Source organism: Sapajus apella, unplaced genomic scaffold (assembly GCF_009761245.1).
Source record: "Sapajus apella isolate SASKATOON/1434 unplaced genomic scaffold, GSC_monkey_1.0 scaffold3, whole genome shotgun sequence".
Classification (NCBI taxonomy): domain Eukaryota; kingdom Metazoa; phylum Chordata; class Mammalia; order Primates; family Cebidae; genus Sapajus; species Sapajus apella.
Window position 1 is genome coordinate 6,511,490 of NW_022436943.1, and position 16,015 is coordinate 6,527,504.

Below are 16,015 nucleotides of genomic sequence, written 5' to 3' on the forward strand. Positions count from 1 at the left end.
TCAGCACCGAGAAACCTGGTACATAGTAGGCACTATGAAGGAATGGAAATGAACACTAGATTTGTCTAGTCATGTATTGAATGCCTTCTGTGGACCAGGCATTGATTTTAGGTGCTGGGGATTCAGTTTAAAAAAAAACAAATCCATGCCTTCTTGGTGCTTTCACTCTGCTAGGGGTTGACAGACAATAAATAAGTAAATAAAATAAATAGTATGTTACAGAAAAAAACGTAGAATAGGGAAGAAGGATAGTAAGGGCCAGAGGTGAGGATGGCAGTTGCCATTTGAAATATGGAAACTCAATCAAGGAAGTCCTTGCTCTTGCTGAAAAAGGTGACCCTTGAACAAAGATGAAGACCTAAAGGAGGTGAGGAACAAAACATGCTAATATCCTGGGGAGAACAATTGCAAAAAGCATGCCTAATATGTCTGAGAAACAGCTCTGAGGCCACAGTGATGGCCTTCAGAGTGAGCAAGGAGAAAAATGATAGGATGTCTGGTTATGGAAGTAATGGGGTTACAGCTTGGGGGAAAGATCATCAAGGGTCTTTAGGATTATGATAAGGGCCATTTTCAGGTTTTGAGCAGAGATACAGCATGACCTGTTTGCTTTTTTTTTTTTTATTAAAAAAAATTTTTTTTTTTTTTTTTTTTTTTTTGAGACAGTCTCGCTCTATTGCCCAAGCTGGAGTGCAGTGGTGCAATCTCAGCTCACTGCAACCTCCACCACCTAGGTTCATGTGATTCTCCTGCCTCAGCCTCCCTAGTAGCTGGGATTACAAGCGTGTGCTACCACACCTGGTTAATTTTTTGTATTTTGAGTAGAAAGGTGATTTTACCATGTTGACCAGGCTGGTCTCGAACTCCTGACCTCAGGTGATCCTCCAGCCTCGGCCTCCCAAAGTGCTGGAATTAACAGGTGTGAGCCACCATGCCCGACCTGTTTTTTTTTTTTTTTTTTTTAAATTAACAGGTCCCCGTATACTTTTACTTATTTAGTCCTATGGCAGGTTACACTTTTTAAAAAAGGTTTTTTGGAGATAATTTTAGACTTTCAGAAGAATTGCAGAAATAATAATGTAGTGTTCAGGTGTACCCTTCACCACCTTACCCTTGTATTAACCTCTTAGTACCCGTATGATACTTATCAAAACTAAGAAATTAAGCTTGTCATAATACTATTAACTAAAATACAGAACTAATTGGAATCTCACCAGTTTTTCTATTATTATATTTGTTTCTGTTCCTGGATTCAATATAGGATCTTAACATTGCATTGCATTCTTTGTTTCCCCTTATCTTTCAAGACATTTTTGGAGAGTATTGCTCACTTGTTTCGTAGACTATCCCTCAATTTGAGTTTGTCTGATATTTACTCATAATTAGATTGAGATTATGTTTTGTTAACAGGGATATTACAGAGGCAGTGTGCTTTTTTCAGTGCATTATATCAGGAAATACATGATGTTTATATGTATACTGATGATACTAACCTCGATCACTTGGCTGAAGTGCTATTTTCTAGGATTTCACACTGAAAACTTACTAATTTCCCATTTTTAATTACTAAATATTTTGGAGAATATATTTTGAGATGTTATGATATCCACATATCCTGCTTATGCCGAAAACTTTCATCCACCATTTGTAGTATTTGTCAGTGTGGATCTTGGCAAGATATGGCATTTATTACTGTGGTGGTATAATGTTGATTTTCTATTTCTCTCATTCCTTTTTCACTTACTAATTTTCCTTCCATAAGGAAGAGTTATTGCTTCTCCTTCATTGGTTTATCCAGGTATATCAATGTGAATTCATAGACATTAATTTTTTTCATTGTATATAAGCCAGTACTATCCTTATGTTGTTCAGCTTATTCCAACTCTGGCCACCAGGTATTCTTCAGGTTGGCTTCTGTGCCCTTTTCATATACTCTTGACTTTTTAAAAAAATATATTTTATTTTTTAAAATTTTGCTTTAAGTTGCTGGATACATGTGCAGAACATGCAGGTGTGTGTTACATAGCTCTGACTTTTTAAGTGTTATTTTTTTAAAAGTGCTTTCTATTTCTAGTACTGCAAGGTGTTCCAGGATCAGCTTGTATTTTCCCTCTTCCAGCAAAATGGACTTTTCTCCAGGGAACACCTGGTTCCTTTTATTGGAGAATATTTAGAAACTAGGCGTGTTTACTGCTCTTAGGGTGTCATGGATTTTGGAGTCTTTCATTGGATAGACCTGGGAATACATGTATGTATCCTAATTCACGCAAACACATCTACATTTACTTTTATATTTTATCTACATGAAACAGATAACATTTTAAAATTAATTTATTTAAATATTAAAAGTTTTGTTAATAAATTATGAAATTTATTTTAAAATAATAAATTTGTTAATTTGATATATGTTTTTGAAAAATGAATTCATTAATATTTGGTGGGTTTTTTGGTCTGTTTGCTTGTTTGTTTTGAGGTAGTATCTAACTCTGTTGCCTAGGCTGGAGTGCAGTGGCGTGATCTCGGCTCACTGCAACCTCTGCCTCCTGGGCTGAAGCAGTCCTCCTGATCCTCCCACCTCAGCTTTCCGAGTACTACTACAGGCACGAGCCACCATACCTGGTTAATTTTTCTATTTTTGGTAGAGCTGAGGTTTCACCTATTACCCAGGCTGTCTTGAACTCCTGGGCTCAAGTGATTCACCTGTCTCGACCTTCCAAAGTTCTGGGATTGCAGGTGTGAGCCACCACACCTGGCCCATACTAATACTTTGACTTTGCTTCAGTACCAGAAGTGAATTCTAGCTTTTTCCCTTACTTGATTATTTTATTCTCTAACAGTGAGAAATTCACCTCTCATTATCTATATTTACTTATTCGTTTAGTCCTAGTTTACAAATGAAGTTGTAGTTCTCAAACTCATTACTAACCCTTACTCCTGTGAGAAACAAATTGAGCAACTGGAGTAGTGTTTGTATACAGTTCTTTTTGTCTTTAGCCTTAGTGTATCCAGTCAAAACACTGTTTTTCAAAGTTATTTAGGTCAGCTTCTTTCTTCCCTGTCTCCTTCAGTTTGGTTATATGGTTCATTTGTAATACAGTTAGATTCATTGGTCATAGTCTGCATTCTTATTTTTTTCCTCATATCCTCATTGATTTTTTTAAAAAATTATATCTAATCAAATTTATGTTTTGTGGTGTACAGTTCTGTGTATTTTGACAGATGCTTAGAGTCATGTGTTTATTACTGCTGTTCAATTCAGAGCAGTTACATCATCTCAAGCTCTTGGCATGCTACCCTTTAGTAAACAACTTCTCTATCTAACACTAGCAACCACTTATTTGGTTCTCCCCATATACTTGTGTCTTTTCTAGAATGCCATGTAAATGAAATCATACAACATGTATTCTTTTGGGCCTGGTTTCTTTCATTTAGCAAAATGCTTTTAAGATTCATTTATTTTGTTGCATGAATTAATAGTTTGCTCTTATTGGTGACTAATTTTCTAGCAATCTGGGTTGTTTCCAAATTTTGGTGTTTATGAATAAACCTTTGCATACAGGTTTTTGTGTGAATCTCAGTTTTCATTTCTGTTGGGTATACACTTAGGAGTGGGGTTACTGGGTTGTATGATAGGTATATGTTTAACCTTAAAAGAAACTATCAGATTGTTTTCCAAAGTACAGATACCCTTTTTCATTCCCACTAGTAGTGTGTTAGAGCTCTAGTTGCTCCTCATCCTCACCAGAACTTGGTATTGGAAGTTTTAAAATTTTAGACATTCTAGTAGGGCCCCAGTTTTTGATAGACCATGGAAATATGACTCACTTAAGGTTGTGTGTAGTGCTTAGTAATTGGTATAGTCCAATTTTGAACCCGTGCTTTTTTTATTAACATTTTTCTTTTTGAATTTAATCTGTTTCTCTTTGTTGTTGCCCAGGCTGGAGTGCAATGGCACGATTTCTGCTCATTGCAACCTCCATTGGTCTCCTGGGTTCAAGCGATTCTTTTGCCTCAGCATCTCCAGTAGCTGGGATTACAGGCATGTACCACCATGCCTGGCTAATTTTTAAATTTTTAGTAGAGATGGGATTTTACCATGTTGGCCAGGCTGGTCTTGAACGCTTGACCTCATGATTTGTCCACCTTGGCCTCCCAAAGTGCTGGGATTACAGATATGAGCCACTGCTCCTGGCCTACCTAAAATATTTATTATATGGTTCTTTATTATTATTTTGTAAGTTAGGCTTTCTGGGTAGGCTTCTGCGACAGCTATAACCTTATGTTAGAGAAATTGTTAGGCTATAAAATGTTTATAAATAAGGAACTGGCAAGTTTCCTGTGTTAAATGGTTTTGTTTGTTTGTTTGTTTGTTTTTAGAGGAAGCCTTGCTCTGTCCCACAGGCTAGAGTGCAGTGGTGTGATCTTGGCTCACTGCAACCTCTGCCTCCCGATTCTTCAAGCGATTCTCCTGCCTCAGCCTTCGGAGTAGCTGAGATCATAGACGTGTGCCACCATGCCTGGCTAATTTTTTTTTTTTTAAGTAGAGACTGGGTTTTGCTATCTTGGCCAGGCTGCTCTCGAACTCCTGACCTCAAGTGATCCACCACCCTTGGTCTCCCAAAGCACTGGGATTACAGGCGTGAGCCACCACACCTGGCCTTTTGTGTTAAGTTTTATAAGTGTATTATTTGGGGGAAATTTTTTTTTAAGATCTCGAAGCTTAGCTTTGAAAGGAGTTGGTAACTATTGACACTTCTTTGTTATATTGGTGTACAAAGACACACCAAAGTACTTCTTACATTTTTTAAAATGATGGAGTAAGTTTTATTCTGTCTGAACTGAGGTAGTTCATTTCTCATACCAGTTTTATGCACTCATATTTTAAGATAATATATATCTTCTATTTTCTTTATTTACAGTTCTTTAAGGAAAAACAGTAGTGCTCTGCACAGTTTACTGAAACGAGTGGTCAGCACATTTAGTAAGGACACAGGAGAGCTTGCATCTTCCTTTTTAGAATTTATGAGACAAATTCTTAACTCTGACACAATTGTAAGTATGTGTGTGTTTGTGTATATATATATATATGTATGTATGTATGTATTTGGTGTTTCTTAAATTTGAAATCTTTGGCCAGTTGCATTGACTCACTCCTGTAATCTCAGCACTTTGGTGGGCTGAGGTGGGAGGATCTCTTGGGGCTAGGAGTTTGAGATCAGTCTGGGCAAAATAGTGAGACCCTGTCTCGAAAAAAAGATAAATACTTTGCCATAAGTTAAATCACTTTATGTATCAAATATCTAACATGAAAAAGATCACTTTATTTTATCTTGTTTTTTTTATTTTTATTTTTTAGATGGAATCTCACTCTCTCACCCAGACTGGAGTTCAGTAGTGCAGTCTTGGCTCACTGCAACCTCTGTGTACTAGGTTCAAGCGATTCTCCTGCCTCAACCTCCTGAGTAGCTGGGATTACAGGTACCCGCCACCATGCCTGGCTAATTTTTTGTATTGTTTTAGTAGAGATGTAGAGACAGGGTTACACCATGCTGGCCAGTCTGGTCTTGAACTCAACCTTAGGTGATCTGCCCACCTTGGCCCCCCAAAGCGCCGGGATTATAGGCATGAGCTACTGCACCTGGCCAAGTGCCTTCATTTTAAAATAATTTTTAGATGAGTGTGCTGGCTTATGTCTGTAATCCCATCACTTTGGGAGGGTGTGGTGGGAGGATCGCTTGAGCCCAAGAGTTTGAGATCAACCTGTACAACACAGCAAAACCCCGTCTCTAGAAACAACAAAAATTAGCCAGATGTGTTGTGCCCACCAGTAGTCCCATCTACTTGAGAGGCTGAGATTGGAGGATAGCTTGAGCCCAGGAATTCAGGGCTGCAATGAGGTATGATTGTGTCACTGTACTCTAGTCTGGGTGACAGAGCAAGACCCTGTCTCAAAAGAAAAAGAAAATTCATGACATTGAGTTACCTTGCTAGGGTAACTCAGAATAGCGAAGTTTTATTAGACTCTTAAGTATTTACTTATTTTTGTTACTTAATTTACTGATTGTTTTGGATGTTGTGATTTTGGGGTAGCTATAAAGTTTATTATGCTTTGGTAGTTTTGATCTATCATACATATGTGAATTAAAGATTATTTTCCCCACTCTAAAATCTTAATTGTTAAAATTTAATTAAGATTTCTCGATGGGTGCAGTGACTCATTCCTGTAATCCCAGCACTTTGGGAGGCTGAGGCAGGTGTATCACATGAGTTCAGAAGTTTGAGACCAGCCTGGCCAACATAGTGAAGCTTCATCTCTACTAAAAATCCAAAAAACTAGCTGGGTGTAATTACAGGCAGGCGCCTGTAATCCCAGCTACTCTGGAGGCTGAGGCAGTAGAATCGCTTGAACCCAAGAAGCGGAGGTTGTGCCATTTGCATTCCAGCCTGGGCAACAGAGATCGACTCCATCTCAAAAAAAAAAAAAAGATTTCTCTCGTTAGTATTTTCCAAAGTCATGGAGTATTATGAGCACAATTCCAGAAGCCATTAATATGCCTGCCCTACTTGGTTTGGTGGCCTGCACCTCTAGTCCCAGCTACTCAGGAGGCTGAGGTGGGGAAATCGCTTGAACCTATGAGTTTAAGGTTGCAATGAGCTATGATTGTGCCAGTATATTTCGGCCTGGGTGAAAGAGTGAGACTCTCTCTCTCTCTCTCTCTCTCTCTCTCTCTCTGAGATGAGGTCTCATTCCGTTGCTCAGGCTGGAGTGCAGTGGTGTAATCATGACTCACTACAGCCATGACTTCCTCAGGCTCAGGTGATCCTTTCACCTCGGCCTCCTGAGTAGCTGGGACTCTAGATGTGCACCACCACACCCAGCTAATTTTTGTATTTTTAGTAGAGATGGGATTTTGCCATGTTGCCCAGGCTGGTCTTGAACTCCTGGGCTCAAGCAATCCACCTGCCTCAGCCTCCAAAAAAGATTACAGGAATGAGTCACCATGCCTGACCAACTCTGTCCCTTAAAATAAGAAAAACGGGCTGGGTGTGGTGGCTTACTCCTGTAATCTCAGAACTGAGAGGCTGAGGCAGGTGGATTGCTTGAGCCCAGGAGTTCAAGACCAGCCTCAGCAACATGGCAAAATCCCGTCTCTACTAAAAATATAAAAATTAGCCAGGTGTGGTGGTGCGTATCTACAGTCCTAGCTACTCAGGAGGGACTGTAGATGGGCACCACTGCACCCGGCTAATTTTTGTACTTTTTTTTACAAAATTAAACTAAACTTGAGGTTGGGAGTTCAAAACCAGCTTGGCCAACGTAGTGAAACCTCGTCTCTACTAAAAATACAAAAAATTGGTCAAGCATGGTGGTGGAAGCCTGTAATCCCAGCTCCTTGGGATGCTGAGACAGGAGAATTGCTTGACCCAGGAGGCGGAGGTTGCAGTGAACTGAGATCGTGCCATTGTACTCCAGCCTGGGCAACAGAGCGAGACTCTGTCTGGAAAAAAAAAAAAAAAAAAAAAAAAAGTCAAGGGAGGTGGCTCATACCTGTAATCTCAGCATTTTGGGAGGTTAAGGTGGTGGGAGGATTGCTTGAGTCCAGGATTTGAGATCGGCCTAGGTAACATTGTGAGACCCCCAAATGTATGAAAAATTTTAAAAGTAACTGGGCATGGTGGCACGTGCTTGTAGTTACTCCCAGGTACTTGAGAGGATGAGATGAGAGGATCACTTGAACCTGGGGAGGTCAAGGCTGCAGTGAGCTATGATTGTGCCACTGCACTGCAGCCTGGGAGACAAAGCGAGACCCTGTCTCAACAACAACAAAAAAACAAGGCTAAAGATTTTATACAATATTTAGGTAGGTATATGGCTTTCTACCATAAGTATATGGGACAACATGGATGGTTTTCTTCTCATGAAGCAGGATGTATTTTGTTAGAAGGATTTTCTGTTATTGAAATGTTATCACTCCAGAATTCACTATATTATGTAGCATACTTTTTTTAAAGCAGAAAATAGTCACTTTTGTATTGACAGAATGTAGTCTTAAATATGATAGTTACTGTTTTCTGTAGTTGTTTGTGTTATCTTCAGAAAGATAATTTCAGGTTTCATCAGTTCTTCGTTATAGCAAGCATTTTATTAACTCTTGAGTATCAACCAGTATGTCACATGTCCTACAAGTGCCAGTGTATTTGCCATTGGGTATTTTGTTGAGAAATCTTGGTGCCAGTAAAATATATGCTTACCTGTTTAAATATTTTGTGAGTCTTACTTGAAGAAAACATTCTTGACCTTTGATCTGACTAAATCCTTCTTAAAACATTTGTAGTGATGTAAAAATCAAAAAACGAAGGAAAGATTGCAGCATATGGTTTAGATATTATGAATAAGTGTGATGCATCTTTGTAAATTTCTCTGCTCTCAAATTTAACCTATGTGTAACATTTACAGGGATGTTGTGGAGATGATAATGGTCTCATGGAAGTAGAGGGAGCTCATTCATCACGGACAATGAGTATTAATGCTGCAGAGTTAAAACAGCTTCTACAAAGCAAAGAAGAAAGTCCAGAAAATTTGTTCCTTGAACTAGAGAAGCTTGTTTTGGTAAAAAAGAAAAACAAAAACAGAGCATTCCTGAGGATTATTTTCCTCTCAGTTTGACTAGTTTAAAAAATAGTGAGCCTTTATTTGGGTGTTTGTGTCATTTCAAATAATTGTTTGAATTAATAATTTGAAGTCCTCTATCCTGTTAGGAATTTTAAAGAGTAAATGTAGACAGTACTTTTTGAATTGTCTGTTCCTTGGGTGCAGGGTACCCTCTGTTGCTATTGTTTAGAAATGAAATGACAAGTGTTTTGGTGTTTGTTTTATTTTAATGTTTAATGTTAAGTTAATAATTTCTGGACAGTGTTCCAAATTTCTTAGTAATAAAATATACATCCTTTTCTACTAAAGAGTCAGTGTGTTTACAGATGTAAGTTTTACCTGCATCGCCTTATTTTGCTTTTATTTGTATCTAGGAACATTCAAAAGATGATGACAATCTGGATTCTTTGTTGGACAATGTAGTTGGACTTAAGCAGATGCTGGAGTCATCAGGTGACCCTTTACCTCTCAGTGACCAGGATGTAGAACCAGTACTTTCAGCTCCAGAATCTCTTCAGAATCTGTTTAACAATAGGTAAAATACACAATGTTTTATGATTCAGTAGATACTGTTTTTATGATGGCTGTAGTCTGGGAATGGGCAGCAAACATTTTTTTCTATAAAGGGCAGATAGTTAAGAATTCTAGGCTTTGCAGACCACATACAGCCTCTGTTGTGTATTCTTCTGTAGTTTGTTTGTTTTTTAATTTATACAAACCATGCTAACTTGCAGGCTGTACAGAAACAGCCTAGCAGATAAAATCAGGGCTTTATTTTATTTTACTGAAAGGTCAAAACTTGTTATAGCAGGATTAGTTTCAAGTTATTTGTTTTTAAGGATACTTAATTCTTCAGTTGCTTTTTGGAGTTTTTTTTTTTTTTTTTTTTTTTTTTTTTTTAGGTGCTACTTTTAGTAATACTTCAGAAAGTAATTCAATTGTACCTTCCATAGATTTTACTTGAAGATAAGCTAAAAGACTGGGTATAGTGGTTCACGACTGTAATTCCCAGCACTTGGGAAGGCTGAGGTAGGAAGATAGCTTGAGCTCAGGAGTTTGAGACTAGTCTGAGCAACATAGGGAGACCCTATCTCTACAATCTTTTTTTTTTTTTTTTTTTTTTTTTTTTTTTTTTAGTTATCTGGGTGTGGTGGTGCACACCTGTGGTTCCAGCTACTAGGGAGGCTAAGGTGGGAGGATCACTTGAGCCCAGGAGATCCAGGCTTCAGTGAGCTGTGATCGTGCCACTGCACTCCAGCTGGGTAATAGAGCAAGATTCTGTCTCAAAAAAAAAAAAAAGAAACAAAGAAAGAACAAATATTTGATTTTGGAATTCTGCTTTTCACCATATACTTTTTTTTGTTCCAGGACAGCCTATGTGCTTGCTGATGTCATGGATGATCAGTTGAAATCTATGTGGTTCACTCCATTTCAGGCTGAAGAGATTGATACAGATCTGGATTTGGTATAAATTATTTTATTACTAAATATTTAGAAAAATGTTTTTTCTGTTTCTTTGTATATTGTTAGTATTATAATAGTTTCCATATTTTATGGCTATTGGAGGACTGTTACGGACTTGGAGGCCAGTCCTATGTAATTTTTATGCCACTTGCCCACTTTATGGCATCCAGAAAGTTTTCTTCTGCTTCTTTTTTGCTTCTTTCTAGTTAGTGATCTGTATTTTGAGATTGTTAATAGATAAGGTCTTACTATGTTACCCAGCTGGTCTCAAACTCCTAGTCTGAAATAATTCTCTCTCTTTGGCTTCCCAAAGTGATGGGATTACAGGCATGAGCCAGCACATTTGGCCAGAAAATGTGACTTTTTTAAGGGCAAAATCACACTTTTGCATAAGTTCTATGAAACACTTTGTTTTCTTAGGGTATAGAATAGAGAAAAGTATCCCAAAAAACAACAGTTTATTGTTGCATTTGGGTTTAAGGAGAGGAGTAGTTGTGCTATGGTGTGGCTCTCAGTTTAGAAACTTATAAAGAATATATTTGTTATAGTATGAATGGAAATTGACATTGTTAAACATAATGCTGAATAGATAAAAGTATAATTAGCTCTTTAAAATTTAATGCAGTCTGTTTTACCCTTCTCAGAGTTGTAGTAGGGAGAATTATTTTAGCCACATCTTGTTATAATGTATATGGTTTGTTTTCTTTATCAAAGAAACATACTGGTATTCATCATGTGCAGTAAAACTAAAAGAATGATTTGCTTCACATTTGTACTTACTGTATTGAGGGCTGCTTTTCCTTTTTTAAAAAAAACCACATGGAGTTCAATTAAAAGTACATTAAAAATTAATTTCTTTTTAGTGCAAGCAGTTCGGTGATTCTTTAAAACTGTCTTCTCCAGTAGAATTCTATGCAGTAATGCAAATATTTTGTAGTCTGCCCTGTCCAATACAGTAGACTTGTGTGCCTGTTGTACAACTGAAATGTGGATGACGAGGGAACTGAATTTTATTTTGATTTAATTTTGATTAAATTTAGATAGGCACATGTGGTTAGTGGCTACCATGTTGGGCAGCACAGGTATAAAATATTTCTGTTACGAGTTACTAATTTTATAACTTTAAGTTGAATCACAACTGTCTTGTGATAATAATTATAACCCTCTGGATTAGAGAAATTTTAGGTATCTTAAATTTGATAAATTTGAATAAAACCTAAGTGAACTGAATTTTGATTTCCCTGAAATTAAACTTACATTGGAACTTTATTAAATGTATAGAGCTTTTGGGAATCTGTGGCACAGAATTTTTTTGTAATACAACTGTTGACTATATAAGGCTGGCAGAGTATGTTATTTTCAGATTCTTTTTTTGTTTTTGGAAAAGTTCAGGAGCTATTACAGTGTTAATTTATATAGACAAATATTGAATTTCCTGCTCAGGCATTGAAGGTCTCCTACATTAATAACCCTGCTTTGAAGAATGCCACACACAAAAAAAGTAGCATTACTAAGATATGTGTGTGTGTGTGTGTGTGTGTTTGTTTTTAAACTACCAATACCATTTGATTTTTGAAAAGATGAGGGAAAGAGAGCTATAATTTATTTCTTAGGAGGGGCAAATATAATTTATAATTACAAGAATTTCTGTAGTCAAATGTTATGCTAATAATTACATTTAAGATATATTTTGTTTTATTATTATCACTGCAGGTAAAGGTTGATTTAATTGAGCTCTCTGAAAAATGCTGTAGTGACTTTGATTTGCACTCAGAATTAGAGCGCTCATTTTTGTCAGAACCATCATCTCCAGGAAGAACCAAGACTACTAAAGGATTCAAACTTGGGAAGCACAAGCATGAGACCTTTATAACTTCTAGGTAAAATTTATTCCACTGAAGATCTCAATTGTGGTCATATAAGCTTATTTATTTTAGTGTATTTTAAGATAGACACATGCTGTTAAACTAGAAAGGAAGTTAACATAGCATTTGAATAATGAACATTGTTTAAATTTTTTAATTTAAAGATAATAATTTGGCCAGGATATACCCAGTACATTTGTTATATTGTTTTTTATGAGATTTTGGAAAGTTTGAATAAGAAGGGAACTGGATTATTTTAAAACATTGTTACTCATATCAGTGAAATGTGAGTACCTTTCTTACCTAGTTTGTTATATTATCAGAAGTACAAGAGATACTTGCAAAGTTAACAGAATTAAGAGTACAAAAAATTTGAAAAATAATTTTTGAGTATTATAAAGATTATTTTTGCTAGAAATCTGAAAAAAGAAAATGTTTTATGCATGTTTTTGTTTTAATAGTGGAAAATCTGAATACATTGAACCTGCCAAACGAGCTCATGTTGTGCCACCACCAAGAGGAAGGGGCAGGGGAGGATTTGGACAGGGTATACGACCTCATGATATTTTTCGTCAGCGAAAACAGAACACAAGTAGACCACCATCTATGCATGTGGATGACTTTGTTGCTGCTGAAAGTAAAGAAGTGGTTCCTCAAGATGGAATACCTCCACCAAAACGGCCACTCAAAGTATCCCAGAAGATTTCTTCCCGTGGTGGGTTTTCAGGCAATAGAGGAGGACGGGGTGCTTTCCACAGTCAGAATAGGTTTTTCACACCACCTGCTTCAAAAGGTAACTAATTAGTGTATATTTTCTAATGGGTTAGAATATTGGAATGTTAAAATAATTAATGAAAGTGATTTAGATGGAAGAGATTCAGATAAACTGTTTCCCTGTTGCTGTAGTTGAGCCACCTCTGGACTAATGGTGCTCTTTGCGGAGTACTCTATTGGATAGAAGGAAGAAACTTTTTATCAACGGACCTTTGATACAATGTACTTTTAATAATGAGTTCAGAAGTCTTGGCTAATTATCCACACACACCCACCCCCCCGCCCCCGCCTTTTTTGAGACAAGAATCTTGCTCTGTTGCCCAGGCAGGAGTGCAGTGGTGTTATCTCAGCTCACTACAAACTCTGCCTCCTTAGTTCAAGTGAGTCTCCTGCCTCAGACTCCCAAGTAGCTGGGACTACAGGCGCATGCCACCATGCTCAACTAATTTTTATATTATTAGTAGAGACAGGGTTTTGCCATGTTTGCCAGGCTAGTCTCAATCTCCTGACCTCAAGTGTTCCACTCACCTTGGCTTCCCAAAGTGCTGGAATTATAGGCGTGAGCTACCGTCCTTGGCCTTATTTTCCTTTTTACACTGAGAATTGTACATTTTCTGAGTAATACCCTTACATTATTTTCACAATTTTACTTAACAGTTTTATTAAGATAGTTCTATGTCTGTTTGAAATTATTACAAGATTTTTATTTTTGGAGACAGAGTTTCGCTCTTGACACCCCGGCTGGAGTGCAGTGGTACAGTCTTGACTCACTGCAACCTCTGCCTCCTGGGTTCAAGGGATTCTCCTGCCTCAGCTTCCCGAGTAGCTGGGATTACAGGCATGCACCACCACACCCGGCTAATTTTTATATTATTAGTAGAGATGGGGTTTCAGCATGTTGGCCAGGCTGGTCTTGAACTCCTGACCTTAGGTATTCCACCTGCCTCGGCCTCACAAAGTGCTGGGATTACAGGTGTTAGGCACTGTACCTGGCCTTACAAGATTTTAGAAACTAGGTATACTTATAGAAATTACACTTTACTAATGGATTGACAAACATGTTTTCATACTTGCTGAGTTAGGAGGGTGAAAGAGAATATGCATTTATAGTAATAACAAACACTTAGATTAGGTGTGTAGGAACTGTTATAAGCACTTTACATATTATAACCTCACATCAACCCCGTGAGGCAAGTTCTCTTAGTACTCCCACTTTGCAGAAGAGAAAATTGTCAGTCAGCTGACCAGGGCACAGAAATACAAGTGGTAGAATCAGTATTTGATCCCTGGCAGTTTGGCCCTAAAGCCTCTCCTCTTAACCACTGTTAGGCTGCCTCTATTTAATACAGTCAGTTTACAGAATTTCAGTTTCTTTTCCATTCTTTTGAAGATTAAGAAAAATCTGTCATTTAAAAGAATCCAATTGAAGTTGTGAAAAAAGTGATTTTGATTGTGCTGTCTGTGTTTAGGAAACTACAGTCGTCGGGAAGGAACAAGAGGCTCCAGTTGGAGTGCTCAGAATACTCCTCGAGGAAATTACAATGAAAGTCGTGGAGGCCAGAGCAATTTTAACAGAGGCCCTCTTCCACCATTACGACCCCTTAGTTCTACAGGTATACATCCTTGCTACTTGATATTGCTGAGAGAAGGGAAGTTAATTCTTCCTTTTCCAATTGTTGGTATCACATACAGTTGTTCCTTGAACAGTGAGGTGGTTAGGGGTGCTAAACTCCCCATCTCCTTGCCCCACGCAGTCAAAAATCTAAGTATAGCTTTGATTTTCCCAGAACTTAACTACTGATAGTCTACTGTTGACTAGAAGGCTTACAGATAATATAAACAGTTGGTTGACACATATTTTATATGTTACATAATGTATTACAGTTAAGCTGGAGAAAAGAAAATGTTACTAAGAAAATCATAAGGAAAAACATTTACTGTTAAGTGGAAGTGGATCATCATAAAGGTCATTACATTCCATAGGCTGAGGAAGAGGAGGAGAGGTCTTACTTTCTTAGGAGTAGCAGAGGTGGAAGAAAATCCACATATAAGTGGACCCAGGCAGTTCAATCCCATGTTGTTGAAGGGTCAACTGTACTCTCATTCTGTGAGAGAATATTTTAGAGTATAGACTTAAGTTCTAAAGTTTATTTCCTTGAATGAATGCCTAATATATATGTTCTATAAAAATAATCAGATTTTTAGTTTCTGAACTGTTTGTGTAATCCAAACAGTTTCATGATGATGTGCTTTTATTTTTATATTTCAGTAATGAAAGTCAAAGCTTAAGGTAACTTTCTGAACACAAAGTATTTTAATAACAGAGATACCTTTATATAGCATACTTTTTTTGCTTAGGTATATAAGCAAAAAAAAGTTTTGTCTTAGGTATATAAGCACATAAACTTTTTTTTCCTGAAACATCTAGTCTGGAATTTTTCCTCATCAGAAGTAGTTTTTGGTTTCAAATGCACATTTTAAAAAAATAAGTTTTATTTGGGATATAATTATCATAAACCATATAGTTTACCTGTTAAAGTGTAGAATTCAAGACTCTTCAGCCCATTCACAGAGCTTGCACATGAGTTTTAAAAGAGAAAAGCGTAATTCTTGGTTTGAGCTCAGTGTCATAGATTAGTATTTGTATGACAGGAAAAGAAAGGACAATTGGAACTAAAAAATATATTCCTTCTTTTACAGGTTACCGCCCAAGTCCTCGGGACCGTGCTTCTAGAGGTCGTGGGGGACTTGGACCTTCTTGGGCTAGTGCAAATAGTGGCAGTGGAGGCTCAAGAGGAAAGTTTGTTAGTGGAGGCAGTGGTAGAGGTCGTCACGTACGCTCCTTTACACGATAAAAATGCTTTTGGGAACATCCTAAGTGTATATGAACATTTCATGAGGACAATAAAAATAAGACATTGAAGGACCAATTTAGACTTAGCAGTTATCTGGAGACATCTGAGAGAATATTTTTATCTGAAGAAAGCAGATTTTGTTTGATACTTAACAAGATTTCAATAAAAATCCAATCTTTTTATGTACGTTTTGTATATATATTTTTCCCTTTTTTTGTATGACTATTTATTTAGAAAATTTCTAGGTAGAAAAACAAAATGATTTGTATTTTTCTGGCCTATAGCACAAGTGTTCTCAAACTTTCTCAGCTTATGACACTATTTAGTGTCTGAGTACTTTTTTTCACAGCATACCTGGTCCAAAAGAAATATCTAGTACTTGTATTTAGTAAGCAGTTAGGTCC

General features: G+C 37.2%; 1 protein-coding gene across 1 annotated transcript in view; it reads left to right on the forward strand.

Annotated features, from left to right (window-relative positions):
* The window catches only part of VIRMA (vir like m6A methyltransferase associated), a 67,595-nt gene extending 51,798 nt beyond the window's left edge, over positions 1–15,797 (forward strand). Inside the window, exons 17-24 of the mRNA XM_032248968.1 lie at positions 4,920–5,052; positions 8,459–8,611; positions 9,028–9,188; positions 10,022–10,118; positions 11,831–11,997; positions 12,444–12,775; positions 14,226–14,369; positions 15,457–15,797. Coding sequence (XP_032104859.1) covers positions 4,920–5,052; positions 8,459–8,611; positions 9,028–9,188; positions 10,022–10,118; positions 11,831–11,997; positions 12,444–12,775; positions 14,226–14,369; positions 15,457–15,611 — 1,342 coding nt within the window. The 3' untranslated portion in view covers positions 15,612–15,797. The remainder of the gene's footprint in view (positions 1–4,919; positions 5,053–8,458; positions 8,612–9,027; positions 9,189–10,021; positions 10,119–11,830; positions 11,998–12,443; positions 12,776–14,225; positions 14,370–15,456) is intronic.
* Positions 15,798–16,015: the final 218 nt, after the last annotated feature.